Below are 27,043 nucleotides of genomic sequence, written 5' to 3' on the forward strand. Positions count from 1 at the left end.
AAGTCTGTCACTTTGAACCATTGTTTGTTAAAATATAAATCAGCTTTTAGCAGTTCATTATTTTACTAAAACAGGTGTGATAATCCTATAACAGATTTGATTATTAATAATATTGTCAGGTTTTGGTAAATAGCATTTAAGGATAATCACCTTTAACTCTCCCATTCAAGAAGATCCCAGTCATGTTTAATCAGAATATAAGCTTAGTGTTAGAACAGATGGAGTAAAGCCCTCAGGGAACGGTGATAAAACCAAACTGAAGCACTCACTTACATTTTTAAGCCATTGCATAGACATGCATTATTGCAGGTCTATTGGATTAGAAGACTGTGAAATAAGTCACAAATTCCCCGTAAAAACATGACAGTTACATTAAGTTACAGGGCAAACAGAAACATGTATTTCTTTATTTGTAAGCTTTGGCAAGCAGACACAGCTACTGCTCTTACCTGATAACTGCAGTGAAAAATGAAATATGCAAAAATCTTTTCTAATCTTCATGCCACTTATATATTCATATCACTTTAAGTGCCTTTATCTTTATGCAGTCAAATGAGAAAGTGTTTGGTGGAGCCTTTTTACATTGGCACTTGTAATCTAGTCTGCTGCTTCACACTTTTTGATGTGTCACACAAAGTCGTCAACACTGAACAGCAGGAACGAGCAAAGTAAGTACCTCTCACAGGCCTTTTTAGTATTAAAAAAACTGACATTGTGACTTGTAACAGAGGTAGAAAAGCCTGTCAGCATAAGTATGAATTATAGGAGAGCTTCATTTTATTCCTCTGCTGCTGCTGCCTTCGATTACAAGAGCCAAGAGTCGTGGGGAATAGATGGGGTTGTCTTTTAACATAATTGTGATTGCATCAAGATGATTGCCTCGTCCTCAACTTTCATTCTTCTTCCTCAACCAGCAAATTAAATTTGTCTCTGTGCAGGGATAAACTATTACATCTTTGAATTTGGAAGTTTTTTCTTATTATTATGTCAAGTTTGGCTGAGTGCAGTGTCCTTTGTGTGTCACATCTGCTTTGTGTGCATCAGTGCAAACAGGTGGTCAAAGGTGCAGCTGTTCAAACACATTAGCTTCAGTTTCAAAGCACACAGGGTGTTCTTGCATTGGCCAGCAGATGGCAGTGTTTACCTGTAGCTGTTCCTGGTCTTCTTTTTTTTTTCTCCCTGTCGCTCTCTCATTCCCCACCCTCTTTCTATCTTTTCCATTTTTATCCCCTTTTCCTGCAAGTCCTTAGAAACAGAGATTTCCAGTCGTGCTCATCATCAGTCTGCGTCACCCTGTGTGGTTTTGTACCATTAATAGGATTGAAGGCATTTTATGGTTCTGAGATATTCTGATTTATGTAGATACCTGAACTGATCTTTGTCAAAGGGGGATTCAGGATTAGATTACAGGGCAAAGCTTTTCCAAAATGACCACCAGGACCAGATAAGTTGGACAGCATCACCTCCTTTTCTTCCAGGATATCCCCTTTCATATGCCAGTCATGTTGTCATCAAACCGTCCTCTTGCACCTGATGTAAGAACTTATAGTTCCTGCATTTGTACCATCTATACACACACACACACACATTCACACCCCAACATGTTTTTCATTTGCACACCTCTCATGGAGCATAGCTTGGAGCCTGCGGCAGAGATCCAAATTGCACTGGATCATTTTCCCATGGTTTACATTTCCATTTGCCCATCCTCCAGTGCACATCTTTTGCTATTTCAGATGTTGTTTCCTTTTCCATTTCTCTTTCTTTCCTTTTTTCCTTTTTTTGTTCTCATTGTCTGATGTGTTTTGAGCCACAGAGGTGTTTGAAATGCTTGTATGCCTCCATGCATACTCTTAACCCATTTGGTAGCAGCCTTGCATTTTTATGTAAAATCCCCCCTCCCATATATTGCAGTGCCTGTTGTCTCGCTGTTGAAGCATATGGTCCTCACTCTGCATAAATTATGGGCTAACTGTAACTGGATTTACTTGCAAGCTGAAAGAAAGTGTTCACGACAGGCCGTCGTTTGAACCTCACTGTAGAGAGCTATGGCTGCGTAAGCTGCTCCCCAATGATCCATGTGGCCATCTGTGTCGAGAGTGGTGATTGGACATGTTTATGGTTATTGGATAATCCACTGAGACATTTCCTAAAGATCATGCAGAGACGCCAGTAAGCATTAAAGATGTCAGAGCAGTGAGAAGAAAACTGATCATCTTCTCCATCTCATTATTGCTTTGTGCAATAATGAGATGGAGTGCCTGGCAAAAGTATTCATACCTCTTGAAATTTTTCACATTTTGTCCTGTTACAACCACAGACTATTATGTGATTTACCAACACAAAGTAGTTTTCTTTTGTGAATAAGAAGGAAGATGATGCATGTTTTTTTGGTTTCGTTTTACAAATTAAAGTCTGAAAAAAAAATGTGATATCAATTTGTATTCAGGTGTTAATGTTTTTTAGAACCACCTTTTGCACATTAAAAGAATGACATTTTATAAAATCTGCTTTGTAAAGAAGCTCAAGCTTTGGAAGAAAGCTTGAGCTACAGTGATATTTCTGCAAGCATAAATTTTGAAATCTGGTCACAAATTCTTTGTTGGACTTAGGTTGGAAATTACACTTCTTTTGGGCTGTTTCTCTACCTGCTTTACCCATTTAGAGAGTTAATTTTTTGTCTATTCTCCATTGCTAAATTGCCCATCTTTCAAATCTCTCCACAGACTATCAATTCAATTTAGGGCTGGACTTTGACTAGGCAAATCTTACACATGAAAATGCTTTAATATAAACCATTAATTACACTGCAGCTCTTGCTTTGACCATTACCCATGCGTCTGCTGAAGATTAGCATTCTCACTGCATGATGCTTAATACAGTTTTGTGAAGTGTCAGCTCTAGGCCATTCACAGCATTTTGCGCATGTAGTCCAAAATATTTTTGCTGTGGTCTCATCTCACCCGAGCACCTTTATGTATATGTAAAGATGATTGAATAACAATTTAGACTAAAGATTTCATTTAAAAAAAACTGTATTTTATTTTCAGTTTGCTGTTATTTGCATATTTGTGTTTTAATATCATGTACAATTGTATTAAAAAAAACTTAGTTTGTGCCTATAATTTGACAAAATGTAAACCACATTTATAATTTACAAATACTTTTGTAAGATGATGTATATGATAATAAATTATGTCCTTTTTCTTCTTATATATTCTTTTCCTAAGAGATTAATAACTTGTGCTACTGTAAGAGCAATATGCAGACAAGATAAAGTTTTTATTGTTGTTGAATCTTGACAGATGCATTGCTAATATAAAGGGACAACGCTATGATGACCCTTTCGTGGGCTGTGGTTGTATATTGTGTATGAGAAACTGCAGGACTAGCTGCAGAGACTATGGCAAGAGAGCAACCTGCCTGTAATGTATGGAGATGTATTCATAACTGAGGGATAGCTTTGTTGGTAATTGCGATATCAATCTGTGCCGTCTCATCTTTTCTGTCTTATTTCAGGCTCCTGTTTTTCTCCCACTTTTCCTTTTCCCAAACGCACATAACACTCACTCACACACGCACACACACCCCACTTTTTCTCTTCTCTTTCCGCTTCTATATTTGTGACTTTGTGGGTTTTCAAGATAGCATTCTGATCCCCACAACAATGACACTTTGATGGTGAAGGTTAGAGGTTTGCATGTGCAGATGCACAATGATGTAGAGACACAAACACAGGACTAAAATACAAATGAAAGCATTGAGCACAGTGCCAAGTGCCACAGCTATTGACAGGAACCCTGTTGTACTCAATAAAACTCCACCCCTACTGTCATTTTCACCTTGACTGAGCCACGTGTTAGCCCAGAGGTACACCTCTTAATTACAACATCCTCTGCCTGCTGATTCGAACACTGTCTTGTTTTCCATGGACAGATGCACCTGTCAAGAAAAATATGAATAGGGGAACTAAGCTGGAGTAATGGGACATGACCAGGGAAAATGGGGAAGTATCGGTTTGTTTGTTGCCATTCAGTAATTAGCCACACAGTCTTGTCTTGATGGCAGTGAGGCATCAGGGAAAGTGGAAGGAGAGTTGGAGGAGTTCTTGGTAAACAGAATCCATACTCATCTGAGTTGAAGCTTTTTCTCTGATGTCCACTGTTCTTTCTCCACCTAGTATTTCCTCAAAACGTTGACTCAGTGACCGGACTATTTGCACTCTACTTATTTTCACTCATAGATTTAGTGTAGCTTAGATTGCTGACATGCAAACAAGGCACAATGAATATAAAGTAAATATTTTACTTTATAATGATGTAATAATGACAAAGCATCATTATTACAATGATACTTTGTAATAAGACTAAAGTCTAAGGCTTCATGTCTTTGTCTTTGACTGTCATTAATTTATCTATCTTGGTTTTAGCTCTTATCAGTTAATTTCTCACAATTTGTCCTGGCTCACATTCAATGTAAGTAAGCTGGAAATGGGCCCAAGTGAACAGAAGTGGATACGTCCCACCTTTCTCTTCATGTATGCACAACCACTCAAATTAAACAGAAACAGCCACCAAAGTAAAATACTTTTCTGAATCTTCAAGCCCCTTCCCGCTGCTCTTGGGACTGGATTTTTTAGTGGGTGCAGCAAATTACTTTTTTTCTACTATCTTGCCTTGCAGTCAAGGTCTTTCAGTAAGAGCCTTAAATGCTTGCTTGCCCACTCAGCTCTGCTTGGTCTCATGAATGCGGGGGCTTGCTGGCTCTTGTACAGCACATGCACTGGGTATAAACACATGGACACAGAAAGTTTGAGTTGGAACATGTCAGTCACCTAATAAGGCAAAGTTTACGACTAACTATCCACCTCCTTAGGATAAAAATGGTCATGTCATATAGATTAATGCAGAGAGAAGCTAGTTTAACAGGCATCATCACTCCTCACAAATGTCCTTGATAGTTAATCAAATCAACAGTAACCTGAGAAATATCTTTACTCCATTTTGAAATGCAATTTTCCTTTTTATATCGATACTTGTTGAAATCAGAATGGGCTAGAATAAAACGTTCTCAGCATGATAACATGGGTAAAATTACTTTTTTTTTTTTGTATTTACACAAATGTAAAGCAAATGTATGGAGGGATTTAGCTGTTTTACTGAAATTCTGCAATTTAAATTTGAACTTCTATGAATTATATTTCATTTTACATTTACAATAATATTATGTATGACATTAATTTATTGCTTGAAAAATGTAGAATAAACCATGTTCTTATTCTTCACCCTATTAAGTAAGGCAAGTACAACCAGCTCATTTTAGCTGCTTAATTACGGTAGTTGGGCTAGTCTGTTAGTTTCTGTTGTAAACGAAAGAAAATTGTTTACACAGAGACAAATTCTTTCAGCCATTATGCAGCAACAAGTTGGGGAGGGGAACAGACCTTTAAGTGTTTGGTAGCACAGAAATGCAAAATAGTTTCTGGTCTTATGATATTATACTATAGAACTATCTTTGTACAGACATTCAAAAGACCTAAAGTAAATGCTTAAGAATTATCTTTCAGACATCTATCAATGTGTTATTGTATTGTACATACTGGATGGAGGAATATCTAACATAAGAAATAAGTTTTAAGTTCCAGTCAAGTATCTGGTTAAAGTTAGCAATCTCTTATATTTATTAAGCTAAAATAGAGCATACAAAAGTTTTAAAATGTTTAGGAATGGTTTCAAAGAATGGAGGGAAAGCTATTCTCCTGGATAGATGAATAAACCATCCAGATGGACAATTCAGGCCAGCTTTTCAAAATAAGCCAGTAGGAATGGCTCCTCTTCTGTGGATCTACAGGGGGCAGCTGAAGCACCCAAAGAAAGGACTTGGAATAATCCGTCATTGGTTGTGTATGCTGTTCCCCATGAGGGCTTTGTTCCCTTGACACACTACGTTTAGATTTTTTTTTCTTTCACTTTTTTACTCCAGCTTTTGGCAGTCATAATACCAAATGGAAGGCCTAGAATTTCCATAAGACCAGTAGCTGCACATGCTTGTTAGAAGCACTCAGAAAATATCAAAATTTCCCCCGTGGGTTCCTGTGTGGAAGCGATGCCTCTCATCTCTGATATAGTGGCTTGAATGAATCTAGCTTTGTTGAAAGGCCAATTTAGTTGTCATTTAGACATAATGAAGAGTCTTGCTGCAGTAAAGTTAATCAATCATCCAAAACCCATCTCTCATACAGAGAAACTGAAATCTGAAGAAGTTGGATTTTTATGTGCTCAGAAAGTATAATAGAAGTTTTAAAATTAAAGTTGTCTTTAGTTTGGCATGTAAAGAAAAATCTAGTTCTAAAAAGGAGCAGGGGCTCACTTACTGCAATGTCAAGTTTAAGTTCTCATGAAATTTATGCTTTTTAATAGTTTTATGTGTAATTTTCTTTTCAGCTTGAACGTAGGGAGGATCACTTATTGATTGATAATACTACACTGAGCTGAAAGAAACATTTCCTCTCATCAGGATTGCATTTACTTTCAAGAGTTATTTTGCTGCAAAGAAATTGACTTTCTTTTTCATACTTTTGTTTCTCTAACAGTATGTCTTCATCTTGTTAGTTCCACATCTTTTGCCTTTATCCCTTTTACAGTCTTTTAAATCTCATTATGCTATCTACCAAAAGATCTGCTGTCTGCACATGCTGCTGTATGCAGCTGTTCCCTCCCTTCCAGGAATGCCATGGAGGTTTTCAAAAGAAAATCCTTTTCAGCTGAAGGTTTTGAACCTCTTCTGAACATCACCTAGCAAATGTCACTGTAGTGATTTGTGAAACCTTTAAAAATGTTTCCCCCTTGCTTACCAGCATTGCCTGCTACCTGTTCACATCTTCATAGGCCCTTCAGACATGTACTGTACATACCTTCTCTCATATTTTTTAACCAATCATGTGAAACTCAAATTCAAAATTGAACATTTAGCACTTTATTAATTTCCAGCTGAAGATAAAATTGCCATCTGTCTGCTGCGCATAGTTTTAGTAAGACTTAGAATGTCACTTTGTGCAATGAGAGATGAACGGCACACATTTATTACCCTCCATTTTGTTTTGCGGAATCAGCCATTTACTGTATTCAACATCACTTTAGTAGGTTTCACATAAACAAGTTTTTATAAACAAATAAAACAAATGTTTCATTTTATTTTAACTGCAGGCAGGTGTATATCTTAAAGCAAAAAAGCCAACTCCAGCTCCTTGGGGAGTGGACATAGGCAGTCTCCCAGTTTTGTGGTATAATGAGCTGTGAAATAGTGAAAGTTTTAGAGCCACTAATATTTGACATCATATTGCAGCTTAAGGAATTTTAAGAGACGACAGAAAAATGTTCCCACCTACTGCTGTGATCTGACAGCATTTTTCAGCCTGTCGGATGACTGGCTGAAAAATGGCTGGTTACACTGTGAAAAGTAGAACAAGGAATAATATTCTTTGCAGCAAAGAATGTGTGACACTATCTTCAAGACTACTCCTAAAGTCAACTAATTTGTATTTATATATTTTTTGTTTATTTCAGGTAGAAAATAACAATACATGGTATAAAGAACAATTAATCTAAATGTAATAATCAATATAGCATACTGTCTAGGAGCAGTGGTACTAACATTTGCTTTCTAGTTTTAGATAAAGACAGATTATGTTAAACATTCTTTATGTAAAGAAAAGCATGTCACCATGGTATTTTTACTTAAGGTTATACCATGACAATCTCATAATCACCACTTGCCTACTGGAGTAATGTGACACTATCTATGAAATTGTCAACATGAGATCAAGTTACAAAAACAAGATGATACATTGCATGAATGAGTGCATACAGGATATATTTTATAAAAGGCAAGTTACAGTTGTCTAAGTACGCCTCTTCTGCTTAAATCAGCATGTGAAAATATACATGCCAAATGTATTTAACATGCTTCAGTTAGAACAAGGACCTAAGAGAAGACTGAGTCAAATTATAAACGTTGTAAATCAGACTGTACATTCAGGTCACAATCATTAAAATACAAACCTCTGAGATCCTGTCAGAATCAGGTAGTGCTTGAAAGGTTTTCACTTTTTGTGACTGCAATATTGCCTTAATAAATTTGACTTGTGTTAGCATTTAACAAGAGAATATAATGTTAAGGAAACACAATGTATTGGCAATAACATAGGTATGGGCCAATGTAAGTCATTTTTTAATATATCTGTAATGTTTTTTTATTCGTAAAACTGAGCTGATGCGAAAAATGGATGTTAATTTTCATTTTGTTTCCTTTTTGTTTCAGGCAGGAGAGTGGGTTGGCCATGTGGTATTTTTTTTGGTCATGTGACAGCAGTAGTGACATTAGTGGTATGGCCTGTACATAAATAACGGTAAATATGAGTTATTGGCAATAACAGCAGTATAAATATCAGATATCAGTATCCACCCAATTTTTATCTATAATAATAAGAAAAAGAATGTTTAACAGCATATTATATTTATTCAGAATTAATACTCTGTCAAATCCTTGGTTAAAATATGTAAATCTTGCCACAGATTTACTTTAAAAACTTTAAAGCTGTACCGCAGCTTTAAAAGGGTAGAGTTTTTAATATTTGACCCTTGATGGACCCTGAGGATCCCTGATGTAAACCATATTGAAAACCTGGTGATATAAAGGTTTATTGCAATGACAATAGTGAGCTACTTTACTTGAAAAAAGCAGAGACAAAACATAGAACATTTTGGATGGTGTTACAATGTAATCAAATGTGCCGATCGAGTGCCAAAAATAGGTATTTGGTCAGCTTTGCAGGGGAAAGAGGGCTTCTTATTAATTATAGCACTGTCCGTGCTATCTCATAGAGCTGCATTCACAATGGCTGTATAACTGAATTGATGACCCTTTTGGACAACTTTTATCTAATTACGTCTGTTAAAAACCAGTCTTTTGCTCATCTTTTGTATTCATGCACAAAATGATTACAATGTAACTTTATCACTATTGAGTGTTAATGATGTCTGAAACCGAAACAAAAAATGCGTTTTGTTTTTATTCTTTTGTTCTGATAGCCAGATTTTTTTTTTTTCTTTTTAGAACGGGATTACACATCCAGAAGCTGCTATACGGATACTTGGTTTGAACCCAGCTGATTTAGACAAAAAAATTACAAGGGGTAAGATCATTCAAATGAACATACACAATGTCTATTGGAATGATTTCTTTTGAAGGGATTGCAGTAAGGAAGGTTTGGGGTTATCGTTGTGCAAGGCTAAATTTGGAGTAGCAGAAAATGAAAAGAAAACTGTATTCATATGCAAATGTCGACAAGTTCCTGTGTGTCTGCACAGTTTTCAATTATGGGAGAGATGTATATTTATGACTAGTCCAAAGCAAAGTGGACAGGGCTGTCCGATTTTATTTTGTGAGTTGAGCATTACCTTTCTAGAGTGCTATTCTCTCAACAATCCCAACAGTTTGAACCTTTAATCTTCAAAACCTTTTAATGATGGTAATTAAATTCAAGAATTCAGGAAAATCATAGCAACTAACGCAGTGTGGACTTAAAGAAAGTCTAAAAATACACATTATGTTTTGGGATTGTAATTTTTTCTTTACCTATTGCACAAAGGAGGGACAGTAGCTCCTTAATGTTCCATGAGACAATGTATGATCCAGTGTCAGTCTTTAAAAAATAATGTTCTCTTTTATGATTTTAATGATTTCCATTCTGGTAATTTTCCATCAGTGTCTACTCCTGTACAGTTTTAGACAAGCTTTCATCTCTGTTTTTTTTCTCATTCTGTTTATTTTTTCCATGCATTTTTCAGAAATTCCCTTAAATAGTATTTAATCCAGAAATGAGCAAAAATAACTAAATGGTTTTGGATTCTTATTTTGGTTTACATGGGCATTCACTTGAAATTATTGTTTTTGAAGGGACGTCTAGAGATAACATAAACCTGGGCTGTCTCTGTCTCACTAACAAGGCAAAAAGGCTTGACTCAAAGGCCTCATCAGTCCAAATTCCTCCAAAGTAGTAAAATTATGTCAGATAAAACACAAAACCGACTGGTAAAGGAAACATACTTTAATAATCTTATAAAAGAACATCGCCTCAACAGAAAAATATCAACAGAAATCCCGCTGTCTTGTAACTACATCATCAATATATACACACGAAATGCTACAACAGCATATATCAACTGTAAAGGCCACAGTGCTGTTTGTCTGTGTTTAATACAGCATCAGAGGATCTATGGTGTCATGGCAACCCCTTTGGGTGCATGGAGGAAGTGTCTGCAGCACGTAATGTAATTCCTGTGACATGGCTGAGACACCTTCCATTGTTTTAAGCCGTGTTAAATGTCATCAAGACCCAAGAGAATCACTCTTACACAATGGTACATACATAAGAGCTTCTGTTCAATCTCCTGTTGAGTAATTCAAAAAAATGCCTTCTTACCTCCAATCCTTCTTAGCTCAACAAGTCCCTATTAAGCAAAGAAAGGACAAAGAAACATACTTTCAAATGTTAATTGCATCTCTTCTTGCAATGTCTAATTACATTTATTTTATTACAATACTTGCAATAAACAACAGTTAATGAGGGGGATTAGTAGGTGAGCCATGATGGGCATAATTACCTCTTTAAACCACCATCGTATGTATGTCTAAGGTCTATTGTGAGTGGAGGCATGGTGCTATGACAATGGAACTATTTTAAAGTCCTTCATCATTACCTTCTTTTAAGTGATTCTTGTGATCCTTTTCCTTTTGTACGTCTGTTAATTTTATCAGCAGTGTCAGATGATTCCATTGTTAGGACCAAACATTTCCAAATCTCCACATTTCAGATTTACCATAAAGTAATTCCTTAAATCAAGTATAGCAAGGTATTTAAACAAGACTTGCTTTTACAGTGCCACCAGAGGGGTCAGGAATAAAGCTATAGAGACGTTCAAAGTAGGGTTTGGTTATAAACTGATATGTTAAGTTTCAGAGATCTCTGCACTGTTTTTTTCCCATCATCTGAAAAACATGGTATAGCATAAGTACAAACCTACTAAAACATGACCATCCACCTGACCTGACAAGCCAGGCAAGACGAACATAAGCAGCCAAAAGGCCTGTGGTCCCTGTAAAAGTCCTTCTCACTCAGGTGAGACAGTCTATTTTGAGGTTAAATACTTTTTGTTCTCAGCAATTTTGTCTATGTGGCAGAACATTGAGAGAAAAACATTATTAAAAAGCAATGCAGTGGACACAGGAAATCTGTGAATGAAAGTCATTCACAGATGACCAACAAAAATAAAGTTTTACGTCGACTACTTTAGTAGTGTTCAAGTAGAAGCAGAGTTGAGATAGCTCTGGATTCTGCTGGGTAGGAATAAATGAAGTTCCGTTCAAACACTGTTGAAGCAAGAACTCTTCGAGGCTTTGGTCTCCGACACCAAAATTTGCAAATTTGTCTGACTAAATGTGTAAACACCATCCCCGTGGTCTAACTTTGTGGTGGCTCCTGTGGAAACTATTGAATGGTTTTAAGGTTCACTTTCAAGTAGAGATACAATAGAATGGTTTGGATCAAAACATAATCCTATTAAATGGCTCAGTCAAAGTGTAAGATCAATGCCAGTTTTTATAAACAACTTTTCAGACATTCTCCATTAAATCTAACTATGCTTTAGCTGTTTTTCAAATAAGAGGCAAAAAACGTATATCTAGATGGCTATAGCTGGTAGAGATGTACCCCAAAAGATTTGTGGCTTTAATTGCAGTGAAAGGTACAAAATATTGACTTAATGTCTGAATACAAATGCGTGGCACACTTTCCAGATTTTACCTTGTAAAGCAATTCCAAATCATGCATCTGTATCCTTCCACTTTAAAATGACGCACTACTTTGTTTTGGTTGTCATATTTTTGCAAAGCATTATCTATGATTTACAGTTTAAATGATTATTGCAGATGAATAAAACAAAACATGTGTGCCTGTAAATGCAGGCATGGTTTATTGAGGGCCTGTCACCTTCTTTATTTGAGTTTCAATAAAGTCATCTTTTAGTATTTGAGCAATTTCGTTATGTTTATCAGTGAAGTGCAAAAACTAAAGTTTCCAAAAGGATTTCTTTCATGTTTTGTTCCCAGCTGGAAGCAGGAAACTCCACATTTGTGCAGTCCCCTTCTATGCACAGCTCATTATTTTCTAGACAGTCACAGCGTGGAGGTAATACTGACACAGAGAAAAGCCATCTGACTTAGTGGGAAATGTCATGCAAGTAGCTGGATAACTCTGCATGTGCATATACGGATGTTGCTATACAAACGAGCGACAATGTGGACTCCTAGTGATATTAGTGCATGGAGAGCACTCAGGTGTGCTCCTCTGACTTTTTGTGTGTGCCACACCCCATGATGAGACAAGAAAAAATGCAATATTACAGATCCTTTGTCCCAGTCCTGCTGTTCTCTTCTGTGAAGGCAGGAGCTGGCTTGCCGATATGACACTCCTTACACTTTCACTTATTATCACCTTGGGTCTAATTAAAAATGAAGATGGCTTTCACACATTTATAAATCATATTTCTTAAAAATTACATTAAAGAGGGGAAAGAGCTATGTCCGACTGTTTTAAAAAGTGATTAATCAACTTGTCTTCCTGACAACTATTGTGACCTTCACAGATCTGAGCTTTCCTTAGTTTATTGTGTGTAGAAAGCAAACATAATTACAAGCTCGTCAACTAACAGGTTTCAGTATGCAAATTACTTTGCCTTTCTAGTCTTTGAGATGCTGCAGTGAATTGTAGCTGTTGACATAAGCTCACACAGGCACTGACCTAGTGTCAGTGTGCTACATTCTTTATTGGCCCCAACTTTTTTGTAATGTTTGTACTTGGTTTCTGAGCCAGCTCAATACCTCATTCACAATCCAATTAGCACCAATGATATTCTGGTGCAAACTGTCTCACTGTGTGTGAGAAAATTACTCCTTGACGCTGTTGTCATCTAAATAAAAACTTGTACTATAAACAGAGGAGGCAAACAATTGAGAGGTAAAAAATAGGCTTTGGGTCCGCTTGTCCTTACCAACTGGTCAGATTTATCCCAGTGCTCCTGAGCTGCATTGTGTGATGACATCTGTTCTTGTTCACTGAGGTAATTTATCTGTACTTTTAAAAAAATTGAATTGGAAATGCTAAATGTTGGAAGGTTAAGTAAACATATGGTTTGTACTGTGGATGTTAATGAAAAGCTTTTTACCTGACACTTTTTTCATGTTCTTTGGTAAATAACTCGACCTCTGTCAGAATTAATGAAGAACATTTCTGAACATTAATTGACAAGTTTTCACAAAGATTCTCAACTAGATTTCAATCTGGACTTTAACTACACCACTGAAGCAAATTAATTGCTAAAAAAAAATCCATTGTATCTCTTTCTGTATGTTTAGGGCAGTTGTCCTGCTGGAAGGTCAGGCTCTGCCTCAGTCTAGAGTCCTTTGTAGTCTTTATCAGGCTTTCTTCCTGGTTTGCCCTGTAATTACATTTGTATTGAGCTGGTTAGAGTTGATATCCAGCAACTCAAACCACCTGCTACCACCCAGTTTTACCATCCATATAATTTTGAGTGTAAGGTATCTGCCACACTCAGCTTTACATGACTTGACTAAATGTTTATATTTGCTGTTCACCTGCATGGCTTGTTTGCAACCAACAAACAGGATTATCAATGGCTTTCTGATTATCTTTTTTCATAAAGCCCATATTTGTATAGTGCATGAGTAATTGTTGTCATGTCAATATATTCTCCCACCTCAGCTGTGAACCTCAACAGCTCCTCCGGAGTTATCTTTAGTCGTCTTGCCACTTTTCTGAAGAACACTGTCCCTGCTCAGCCTGTTAGTTCAAGTGGAAGCTATCTCTTAGTAGGTTTGCATTGGTCTCATAGTCTTTATTTCCAGATGAAGGATAAAACAGTGCTCCATGTTAGGGGTTGAACGACTACATATTTTTTAAGGTCGACTACATCATGATAATAGTCGAGTCGATGTCGACTAGTCGCGGTGACGTCATAGTGACGTAAGCGCAAAAACCCTTCACAACTACTTGGAGGCTTTATTAGCTATTTTCACGGCAAATATTGACACTCCCCCCCCCCCCACACACACACACACACACTCTCCCCTTCTCCTGCTTTTACTAAGTCTATTATGGAGATTCTTCGTGAGCAGCGGGGAAAAGTTTGTTGCACAAAGTCGGGTCTGACTTTTTTTTTCTAAACACCGGCTGATGCTGATGATCTCTGGATAGTTACTATAGGAGTCAAATTATCACACTGACTACATGGTGCTTTTGGAACATCACAAGCCAAACTTGTTATGAACGGATCCCGTTTGGTTACAGCTGAATTCAACGAAACCACCTGCTTCTCCTCCGCCCGATGCGCGGCAGGAAGCTCTGCTGACTCAGCAGATTGAACGATTTAAGATATTTTCTAGTCAACGTCAACATGATAAAAGTCGAGTCGATGTCGAGTTGACTAGTCGTTGTGACGTCATAGCAACGCAAGACGCAAAGCTTTGGAGTAACGTAGAGGCTTTATTACCCGTTTTCACGGAAAAATACGGCATTTACACAGAACAGCAACAAGTGAAACAACAAAACATCGGGATAGTTTATGATAAATAATAAGTTGCTGGGAAACCAACATTCAAAAGGAAACGCACATCTTTTAGATGGCATGTAAAAACAATAAAAAGAGGTGGCACGGGGGCGGGGGGAAAATAAAGTTCACTCGCTGTCAATATTCTCTTCGCTAAGAGTTGTTGGGTTTTTTTCTTGGTTGACATGTAGGAAAACAAGAGCATCAACATGAGCCGGATGAAGGCTTGCCCGCTTTCTCGTAATGGTATTCCCAGCGAGAGAGAAAATCCTCTCGCTGGGAGTGCTGGTTGCCGGAACAGCTAAATATTTTCTGCTGAGGTTTGCCAGACGGGGAAATCTGCCCTGGTTGCTGGCCCACCACTGCAGCGGGTTCGCCATGGTGGGGATCTGCGGTAGCGAAAAAAAATCAAGGATTTCTTCGGCAGCAGTGGTGCTGTGTGCTGCTGATCCCCTGTAACTCTGGTAATGTGGCCCAAAAAGTTGCAAAAAATCTTCTTCACGTGTGACTTTTTTCCCGGTCACCGGCTCGCTCTGATCGGGCACGTCCTCCACCTCCTCCCCTTCCTTTCCTACAGCTATAAATAAAATAAATAACGCTAAGTTCATAAATTTTCACTTCATTTGGACATTATAGACTAAAGTTATCGTAAACTGTTCAACCTAAATCAACAGCTGTCATTACCGCAGATCTTTATTTAATCAGCAACATAACATCATAATGTATTAGTTAGATCGTCGTGACAAAGACACTCACGAGCCGGCTAAGTGACATCCTTAGCGGGAAGGGGGCGAGTTTTAGACGGCTCGTGTTTTGTAGTGGACTGCAGCTGCAACTCCATCTCCTTTTAAAAACACTGTAAAACCACAAATATGCATCCATCTACATATCATTTAAACTAATGTATTAACTTATTTTTCTTGTGTCTTGTGACCTATACTGTGCTGTCAGATCAGCACAGGCTGTAACCACCGGCAATCACATGACTGCGACTAGTCGACATGAAATGTAAAAACTCGCGAGACGTCCTAGAGTCGACTAGTCGACTAGTCGACTAATTGGTTCAACCCCTACTCCATGTGATGTTTAACATAACCTCCTCTTTACCTTCTAAATTGTAGTTATTTGCTACCTAGTGTTGGTGTATTATGTCATAAGATACATTGAAATATGTGGTTGCAATTCAACAAAGTGTGAAAACATTTCAAGGATATAAATATTAATTTTAATAAAATCTTAAATTACATCCTGAATTTCCAGAGTATCAGATTTTATATACATTCAAAAAGAAGGGGTTTAATAAATAAATCTTTCTGTAAACATGGACTTTTATGGATTATGTTTTAATTAGATAATTAACTCATAAGCTGTTTAGGCCTGGTATGAAAATACACAGCTATGAATTGGTGGGTCTGTTCAAACTTTTGACTGGAGCGGTCTTTTGCTGCCAGAGAGTCTGGGCACTAACCCAACTACTATTACCTGTATAGAGGAGATAATTTATGTTGGCTTTATTATGCTACTCTCATGTATTAGTGGTTATTGTGCTACATTTTTAAGAATTACAGAACATCCATACCTTACTGTTGTTCTGATAATAAAAGCTTTTGTCTCCCTCACTATCTTTAGCTTTGAAACAACAGGATAAATGGGTGGCAATAAAACAGATCTCTTATAAGAGCTTTAGCTATGACAAAGATAAGAAAACAATAAAACAAATACACCTTTAAAGTTTTTATTTCAGATCAATCAAAAATCAATCCAAAGTGTTCTTCATCTGACATTCTAACAGCCCAGTTTTAAGGTGTGCTCAAGATCATAATTGTTTTACCTCAGTATCATACCCACATACTGCCACCAAACGATGGTATACTTTCTACGATGATGACTGCATGCCTGTGCCAGAAAAAGTCAGGGAAAAGGGAAAATAAAAAATTACTCAGCCATTGTAACTGTGATGAATTGATGCATCATTTTGTCTTCTAGCAATGTTTCCACTTTTGAACAAAAGCTTCATGGCAAGGCACAGAAAAGAGTGAGTGCAATGAGATATCAAGTAGCTTAAACCCAAGGCAACAAATTCCTCTTGAAGTGACTCAGTTGTGGTGTTGTGTGGGAAAGGGAAAACTGATGACCTAATTGATGGAAGCACTATCTTTCACATGATTTCAAGGTATTCAGATGAGAATATCCCACAGTGAGCTAAATTTTTGAAAATAGATTATGATGAATGTTATTTCCTTTTGCCAATCAAGCTGATTATGAGCAGTCTTAACTTTTCACCGTAGGTGCAGGAGGCCATAATCAAATCTGATATAATCAAACCTGCTGGATCCAAATTCAGAAATTAATCAAAATGTGTTGATCACCGGAAATCATATGTTTTGTCAATGTGTGTTTTAGGCTGTAGAGAGTAATTCCATACATTTATGGTAACATTAAAGAAAACCCTCTGTCAATTTCAGGATGATAACCTGTAAACAACCTGGTTTTTACCAGGTTCTAAAGTAATGAAAGTTTTTGCAGCCTTCTTTGTTGCTCAAAGAAGTCCTTTACTTTTAAAATTCTTGAGCAGTATGTATATGAAGTGTTATCCTTTCGTATATTTAGTTGGAGAGATGTTCACCCAGTAAACAAGTTTCCTTAATAATTATGCTATTGCTCCAATGACCCCTTGGTTACAGTTACTCTCAGAAGAAACGCATTTTATTCCATTTAAATATATTGTGTCATTTTATGTCAAAATAAGCTTACTTGTTATTAATATCAATATTGTTCATTTTATCAGAGCTGCATGTATTACTGTTTTTCTTTTCTTTACTTATCTGTATAAAGGCAGCATTTGGACAGGTTTTATTTCACAAATGTATTTTGTCTGGTGGACTGCATATTTATTTCCTCTTTATTTTAAAACAACCAAGGTTAGCACTGCTACAGCACTAATTATACTTTTTGTACTTTTTTCTTTGAATACCAATCCCTCCAGTCTAATTTTGTTAAAAAGACACAGATAGGACTCCACAAATACATTGGTCATACTGATGGCCAGAGAAAAGACAAGGTCCAATATATGGTCTTTTACATTTGGGGCTGACAGGATAGCATGGAATACAAATAAGTAGCAATCAACTCAATAGCAGACAAGGTGTGGCCAAACCATGCACAGGCGACACATTTCTGCACATTTCTGCTTCAACTTCTAAAAATACAGTAGGATTTAACTTGGTCGTAGTTGAGAATAGGACCATTAAAACAAAAAAAGACAATTAAAACACAGTTGTGTTGCTTTTACTCACAACTGCTGGCGCTTTTACACTATTTCATGTTGAATTTGTTGTTTTTTTCCTTCGACACAGTCTGGTCCACAAAACAGGCATTCCACAAAAAAACAACTTGTGGGGTAATTCTTTGCCCCCGTTTCACTACAGGAAAGAAAACAAGGCATGTGTTCCCCATGGTGTTTCCATATTTGGATTATAAATTATCTTCAGTATATGCAGTATGTTTTTTTGGGTTTTTTTTCTGAAACTACCTGTCCTAAAATGCTTTGGAGGAGGTATCACACCATGATACTGGTTAAAGCTTGCTGCTCTAGCCCACCTCCTGCCTTCCCTTTGTTCTCGTTAACAAACCACTTTGAAGAGAAAGCGGTCTCAAAATTAGACATTGTGTGTCAGAGAAAAATAAAAAATGAATAGACGCCTGAGTCAGGTTAAACAATTTATGTCAAGTTGTTTGAGAAACTGTCAGTGTTTATAGAAGATAAAGAATCATCGCAGAGCTTTCAGATGATCACCACATGGGTTTTGGTCTTCAGCATGACTTTAAAGATGCATCTGAATGGTTTCAAACTGCAGCATGACCAGGTGGAAAATCACAGATACAGACATGAATGCTGCAGTAAGAGCTTTTCCATCCAGCTTCACATGTGGGAGACACTGCAAAGGCAAAATCCTTGCTGCCAGTTTACAGAAGACATTTTCTGCCACTGGCCATGTAGCTTAAAAACAGAGTGTACTTAAAGCTGTTCATATCCTAATTTCCACATAATCAAGCTGAGAAAATTAAATGTTAATCATCTATTATCTTGGATGCTGACTTAAACATAGAAAATCAAACTTCAAGCAGTCAATTAAAGCATCCAATTAAATGTCTTTTTTTTAAAAATAAGTAGAAATTACATATAAGGGGGGCAGGGGGATATATCAAATAAATGCCCCCTGCAACATCTCCAAAAACACAGTCACAGTTTGCAACAGCCATTATTTTTGTCTAACTCTTACAAGTCATTCAGGAAATTTTAATTTATATACTGGTCATTTTAATAAATTACATTGGTTAGTGGTAGGAAAAACTGAAAATGCCGTTGACTTATAATATTAACCAACAAGGCTCTATAGATTTAATAGTCTAATTTTGTTTTATTCTCCAGTCATACTCACCTTCAAGGAAACTTAACAGATTTTATATTGCACAAATTTAAAAAGTCTTATTGGTAAGAACAGTTTTTTCTACTGCACATTTGTGCAGTGGATTAAATTCTTAGAGAATGAAAACAATTCTTTGAATATTTTTATATCAACTCTTAAACAGTGATTACAGAATTGTATTAGCTGTAGGGATCCAGCTGTTGAGCGTTTAGCATGTCTTTGTGAGAAGAACACTATTGTGTATTTTTATTTTAATATTCTAGAATTTGTAAATAATGTTCATGTTTATTATTTTTTTCCCTCTTTTTTTATTGAAAAACATGGGTTTTTTCTAATTGGTGAATTTCATTAAGCGTAATTTCAATTTGTGCGATTTCATTGTTGGAAGTGCAGCTGGCGATATGATAGTAAGATTTGATTGTGCTCTTTTCTTTTGGGACATATGATACCAAAGAAGAAATATCTAGCTTACTATAAAGCTACCTTAAGGTGAAGGAAAAAAATGTTTTGTTGAATTAAGACTTTTTCCTCTGATTTATAATTTGTGGTTTCTGAGTGATTGTACTCGGTCTGTTTCGTTGTCCTTGTGACAATGACAGTAAAGATTTATCTTATCTTATCTTATCTACTGACAGCAGCAATACCAGTCTACTATTGCAAGTCTATTTTAATCACTGGCTGTAAAAGACCTAGACCTAACCAAGAGTCAGGTGCTGTTCATTAGGTCAGTCAGTCAGATGGCAGGGTATGACTTGCATCCCCTTTGGGCCATCATGAAAACAAGATTTTGTCAAACATAGTGAAAGTCAACATCAGGCAGCTATTGAACCCTGGAACGGGGCCACAGAAAGACAGTGCAGTGGTATGCTCAAGACTGCTGAAATCCCTTGTAGACAATAGAGTTGTAATTAAATATTGGTAAGTCCTGGAAGGCATGTTGGATATAGGCTGATGTGACATGCACCCTCTTTTACTGTTTCTTGCCTCAGAGTGGGGTCAGAGTAATAACCTCACTCTTTGTGGGCCAAACATTAAGTTGCCTTTGGTCTCGATGCACTGTCATAATCAGATGGTATACTCAAACAGAATTACAGACTGCTACGGACTGACCCAAAATCCCTGCGGGAAAAAGTGTGCGTGGGAGGCTCCAGCCATTGTGTCTCTTTAAGTAATCTGGATTTTTTGAATAGGTTTTTAGATGTACAATGCATTAAGAAAAAAAGACTAGGTACAAGATACTTAGCAAATGTTAAACTGAGACAAAAGTATGCTTTAGGACAGGTTGCATAAAAAAGATCAGACAATAAACAGTCTTAAAAGGTTATAATGCAAAAGTTCAGATTTTTGTAGGAATAATACAAAAAATAGCTTTCTGTGTGGTGCATGCTGTATTTATAAAATATAGAGCAATAAATGGGAAAATACAGGAAAAAGGTTATTACTAAGAACTTTGAGAAAATGAATAAGAGTTCTCTGAACAGGGGTTGTCATCATAGAGCACTCACACTTTGAAAGAGTCTGAAAGCACTTCCTTCAAGCTTTGCCATTTAATAGCACTGCAAGTGTGGTAATTGTACAATATTGTCCAACAAACAAGAAAATTTTCTAGTTTGACATAAACCTTCAGCCACACTATTTTATGGCCTGACGCTTTACTCACACGTAAAGGCGCTGCATAGAGATAGATCCTAATAAATTAGATTGTAATTGAAAAGTTCATTTTAGTAATTCAGTTCCATATGTGGAAACTAAAATATTGTAGTTATGTCCAAAATATCCAGAACTTTAGCAGATTTGGATTTAAAGTATATATTTTTAATTTTACCAAAATCTTTCCTCTGAGTGGCAGTAATATTAATGGTTTGGAGCCACACAGCCAGAGTCTCAACTTTAAATCTGGCACACTCTCAGTTCACACAATCAACAGATTAGGGTGATGGGAATAATTTCTTTCCAAACTCAAACATATAGAGCTCATTGCAAAAGATTAATTGCCAAAATAATGATGTAGACATCCTGGAACCTGGTCAGCAATTATAAAAACGCTCTACTGTAAAGACAGTAAAGATTTTTAAACAATGTATATAATTTTTAGATGTCATATTCTTAATTAAAATGTCATCCATCCATCCATCCATTTTCTAACACCCTTCTCCCTAGTGGGGTCAAGAGGGGAGCTCGTGCCTATCACCAGCTTACGTTCCGGGCAAGAGGCGGGGTACACCCTGGACATGTTGCCAGTCTGTTGCAGGGCAACACAGAGACAAACAGGACAAACAACACACACTCACACCTAGGGAGAAGTTAGAGAGACCAATTAACCTAACATTCATGTTTTTGGACTGTGGGAGGAAGCCAGAGTACCCGGAGAGAACCATCGCATGCACAGGGAGAACATGCAAACTCCGTGCAGAAAAACCCCGGGCTGGGAATCTCACCCATGACCTTCTTGTTGCAAGGCAACAGTGCTACCAACTGCGCCACTGTGCATTAAAATGTCAATAAAAACATATTAATTATTATTTCTAATTGATACTTCTTTCATATTTCTGACTATTTCCTATCTTGGCCAAAATTGTAATTTTAAATGTAAGTCTGCCAGGTGTGTAGACAGATGGTCATAGACACCTTCTACAAGGATGTTAGGCCACAAATGATTCATTTAGATTGAAAGTGAAGGAAAGGGGCTTGGAAGTAACCATGAAAAAATTTGGAAGCAACAGGGAGAACTCCAGCCTTTAGGATTCACAAGTTGTGTACAGAAACTTGAATATGTGCTTTGAAAATCAAAATTTGAAAAGCAGGGTTCCAGAGTCTGCAAGAAAAGTGGAGAGACACACAATAAAAGTTGCTAGAGAATCAATGTGAAATTTCCAGTTTCACTATTTGAGGAACCAAATTGTTCCTTCTCTGCCTTTTTAAGTCCAAAATCAGCCTTTCTGTAGAACACAAAATTATGAAGCATTCATGCTTCCCTCATTTGACTAGCTTTATGGAGCTGCTGTTTCATTTTCTAGTCGGCCCTGGCACCTGCCCACACTACTAAAAGGAACAACACCTGGTACTTAATTACCATGGTAACAGTGGAAGACAGCAAACCCAACAGCGTAGATGAGCTGAAAGCTGCCATTAACTGCCTTAACTTCTTGTCGGTGTCATAGGCCAATTATCCCTATTCTATGCTGCACTGATGCATTAATTCATGGGGGGAAAAAAACCCAACCTTGATCAAGGATTGAGTTAACATGTTGTAACATGTTGTATATGAACAGACATACCTTATATCACCCAGTGTGTACTGAAACTATTTATATAATATCCGAGTTTTACTTTTTGATTTGATTTATTGAAATAATTCTAATTCATTGGAGTCTCAGATCATATAGCAAAAGAGAAGCAATGATGAGCAAAAGTGCATTTGTTGATGAGCACTAATGTTTAATTTGCGTTGTTCCTTAAATTAATTACTATCATGTTATTTATTAGGTATGTGAGACACATTGTTTTTAACTCAACAATTACAAATTGCATTATTGTTGACATTTTTATTTTTATTTTCAAAAGACTGGGTAAGCTACTATAGACATCTAAAGTGACCAGAAAACAGGCCAACTGATGATGAATGAGTAGGTTCAGAAAATTTTCATTTATTCATCACTGAACTTTGAGGAAGCTGTCCCCGTCAGTCATAATCATGTTTTGTTTTTTGAAGATAACTGAAAAGATTTCAGTTACATTGTTTTTTTGTTGTTGTTGTTGCTTTCCCATTTTTCATCTTTATTATTCCCAAGTCTCTACTATAATTGTACTCTGACAAGCCATGTGGAATAAAAATATAATTTCAGTCTTAAGGGATGTTCTCAGTTCCCCTTCATGGTCTTTTCTTCTCTGGACCTTTTCATACTGAGATACAGAGTAAATTGAACTTTTTTTTGTTCTACCAAAATGTGTAATTTCTGAAATAGATGCCATCAGAAAGACTGCAAATAAGGGCAACATGTCCAACTTTTTTCTTAACTCCTTACTCCCGTGGTGAATTTAATCATGAACCTTCATATGCAGAATATGTTCATGTAAGATATTTTACACTTTTTATCTTGTGCACCAGCATATGCACTTGTCAGCTTCAGATAAAAAGTAGACTTTAGAGATCTTGTTCTTTCTTACTTTAGAGGTTATTTGGCATCATTTGACAGTCTGTCACTCTGTTCCTGGAGCAACCTGCTTCAAGTACACTGCCTTTGTTCTTACTGTTTTTTAGCATATGCCAAACTCTCCACGTAAGTTATTTTTACAGCTTTTCTTGTCAGATTTACGTGCATTAAGATCACAAAAATATATCCTAATTTTAGCATTGCATCCAATGTTGATTTATTTTACCAATTTTTTTAAAGCTTAGAATTACAAACTATAATTGGTAATGTCATTAGGTAAGGCTTAACGTAAATGACTGATCAAATAACAAAAAATCGGGGCTCGTCTCGTCTTTCAGTTTAAAGACTTAGTGTGGCGTTTAATTGGAGCAGTAGACTTTATTCAAAATGTTTTAAATACAAATGAAAGAAAACCACAAAGCATCAAATAAAACAATTTAAGAACAATGCTAATTAAATAAGAAGGTGGGCAGCTGTTTCAAAAACATTATGAATTCAATTTAGAAATAAAAGTAATACCAGTTAACAAACCTTAAAAATAAAAAATATGGACATGTCTCAAGTAACCATGAACAAAGCAGAGTTTCAGGGGCAGTTTTTGAACTTTTACTGACAGATTGAAAAGGGCAACCTTTATGCATGAACAAAAACCAATAAGTTGATTGGTTCAGATGTTTAACTTAATGTAGACTTACACAAAGCTACTCTTTTTTTTGTCATTTTTCTATTTTCCACCTTTAAATCCCCCCAGTTAAAAGTTTACTCCTTCAAAATAACTGTGTTTCTTAGAAATCTATTTTTATTTTTTACATGTAAATAGCAAAAGAAACTGAATCATTATTCTGAGCTCAGTGCACCTGCCTGTACATTTCCCCTACTTCAGATCAGAGAGCAGAGACATTCAACAGACTGAAGGTAGACCTCATTAGTAAGCATCAATACTTAATAACCGGCCTTAGCAGAGGTCGCTATGACCCAGTGGCAATAGATCTCAATGAGGTTTCCTTTTGGGTTTTTATCACTTGGCATTATTCTCAGTATATTATATTCATACTCCAACTCTGGTACTACATGGGAACCTTAATCAATTATTATATTTAAACTATATATAAAATATACGTTTTGGAGATCTTGCCTTGCAAGACGGTCAGCTTTCAGGAAGAAGCAAACTGTTGCATTGTGTATGGCCCTATTGTACAAACATCATTTTACAAGCTGGTGAGCGGGAATCTTTTTGGAATATGGTCAACAGATAGCACAGCCGTTGATCTGTCTTGACAGATTATTCCCTCCAAGCAAATGCTGCTGTTTTTTACTCCGGGGATACTCTCATAAAACACTTTGCTCACATTTTCTAAGTCAGTATGGATAAAATTGAAATACAGCATACCACATGATATGTTTTGGATCTCTTCTGATCTCTTTTTTTGGCCAGTATACCCCGTCTTAGTTTCCTGACCTTATACATGCTTCTTTTTTTTTTATTCCTGCAGAACAAGATCATCCTGGACCCTTTGACATTCAGTGAGGCTCGTTTCAGGCCCTCTTTGGAGGAGCGCTTGGAGAGCATCATCAGTGGGGCTGCGCTAATGGCTGACTCATCATGCACACGCGATGACCGCCGTGAACGCATTGTGGCTGAATGCAACGCTGTTCGTCAGGCCCTGCAAGACCTGTTGAGCGAGTACATGAACAATGTAAGTGCAAAAGTCCTTTGTGCACCTTTTTGAAACAAACAAACCACTTAAACATTCTGTCACTCTTAGTTTTTTTATACATTTTATTTACATTTTTGAATGTAAATTATATTAATATACAGTATATATGTATACACAATGTATTTGTGTTCATGTGGGAAACACATATTTACTTTTCTACTGTTCAATATTTTCTCACATTTCTTTCATGTAGGTGTAGCTTATCCTTTTCTAAGGCTCCTGTTGGGCTTTGCTGGGTTTTTCTTTATCTGTTTCAGGAGTTAAGGAACAAACATTGTATATGATATACATGGAAAAGAACCCCTTAGGTATATAGGTGATGCTGGATTGTTTATTCTTGAATTGATCTGAAGGCAGATGAAAGAAAATGAATAATCCACTCGCTCTATGTTTTTATCAAGTGCAAAGTCCCGAGTCTGTAAAGTATATTGGTAATTTCCTTTACCATCTGTTACTTTTTGTGAATCCCTTTGGTATTATCTCTATCAGAGTGCTGCTGCAAGCAGGTTTGATGATGACCAAAGATGACAGTGCAAGGTGAGGTGTTGGTAAAAGTCAGCTCTGATGTGTTGAGAATAGATGCCATGAGGATCATGTCTGTTTTCAGCACATCACTGTGTTAGGAATTAGGAAAATGCCATCTATACATGTAAAAATATATGTTTTTATGTTTTTTGAGTTCAGTAATGCAGGACAGCCTGTTATGCACCATTGAGGATTCTGCGGCCTCTATTCTAGCTCCAGTTTTCTGCTCCTGATGTTTCATTTGACTCTAAAGTTACTTAAGAACCTATAATATAAGACAAATGACCAGCATTTTCAGTATTTTTCTGAGCCCTCCTTCCATGAGGAGAAATATTTGGAGGAAGACTTTGTTCCATCTTCCCGGTATCTAGCAAAGTGTTGCTTTCTCTCACCACCTCAATAAGCCAGATATGTCAACATGTTGAAAATCGTTTTCTTACAGCTTTTATGGTTCCTCTGAAGTCATTTGAAGCACTTCACAGATTCTGAAAATAACATTTGATTATTGCTTTTAGTAACAACATCCACACACAAAGAACATTTTTGCCAGTTGGAAAAAGAAAGAATATTCAATATATATATATATAATATATTCATTGCTAATGTTTATGCTAATGTTAATGCACTGCCTTCTGATTTTTTTTTCAGATGTTTACTTTGGCACTTGGTTACCAGAAAATCTCTAAGCAACAGATTAACAACAGATATTGTTATTGTTCAGAAAACATAAGATTTCCTCTGCTCTTTTTAAATACTACTTGTCTTACACTACTTAACAAGAATTGTGCAGTTGGTGAATTTTGCAGAAAAACAATTAAACAATTTTTTTTTTGTCATTGGTGTTAAATATATTATAAAACAGACATTCAAAACAAAAGATAAAATCTGATTTATACTTCGTGGCAGGTCGTTAACAGAAATAATCGCTCATCTTGTAACATCAAATTAATTATTATTTATAAAACATAAGCTATTTTGAAATACCGTATTTTCCGCACTATAAAGGTGCACCTAAAAACCTTCAATTTTCTCAAAAGCCGACAGTGCTCCTTATAATCCGGTGCGCCTTATATATGGACCAATATTGAGCCACAACAGGTCTCGCAACTACGGTAAGAAGCCGCCGACTTTATTTTCCCCGTAGAAGAAGAAAAGGGGAAAGCAACCGCCGATGCAGCCAGCAGTGCACGCTGGGTTTTGTGTAAAGACCCCAAAATGGCTCCTATAAAGAGACACGTTTATGACGCAGAGTTTAAGCTCAAGGCGATCAGTCACACAGTAGAACACTGGAATGGGCTCTTTGCACCTGCCGCGCTGACGTCACAACCGCATGCGCAAATGCGGCTCTCTTTTTTCGCTTTGAGTTACCATGACAGCTAGAAAAGACAAAGTCTTATTTCAGAAGCAAATAAAACAATACTATGAACATTGCTGTCTTCCTAATATAATGGGCTTTTAAGTTTTCATGGATTTCCAAGCGATCCTGAATTAAGAAGACGGTGGCTTGTAGATATTCGTCGCTACCAGTTAAA

At 36.7% G+C, this 27,043-nt stretch overlaps 1 protein-coding gene across 1 annotated transcript in view; it reads left to right on the forward strand.

The window, feature by feature from the left end:
- ctnna2 (catenin alpha 2) overlaps nucleotides 1–27,043 on the forward strand; it is a 313,802-nt gene that overhangs the window by 44,064 nt on the left and 242,695 nt on the right. The window contains exon 7 of the mRNA XM_023333734.1: nucleotides 24,762–24,965. Within this exon, the coding sequence (XP_023189502.1) occupies nucleotides 24,762–24,965 (204 nt within the window). The remainder of the gene's footprint in view (nucleotides 1–24,761; nucleotides 24,966–27,043) is intronic.

Source organism: Xiphophorus maculatus, chromosome 5 (assembly GCF_002775205.1).
Source record: "Xiphophorus maculatus strain JP 163 A chromosome 5, X_maculatus-5.0-male, whole genome shotgun sequence".
In the NCBI taxonomy this organism is placed as follows: Eukaryota; Metazoa; Chordata; class Actinopteri; order Cyprinodontiformes; family Poeciliidae; genus Xiphophorus; species Xiphophorus maculatus.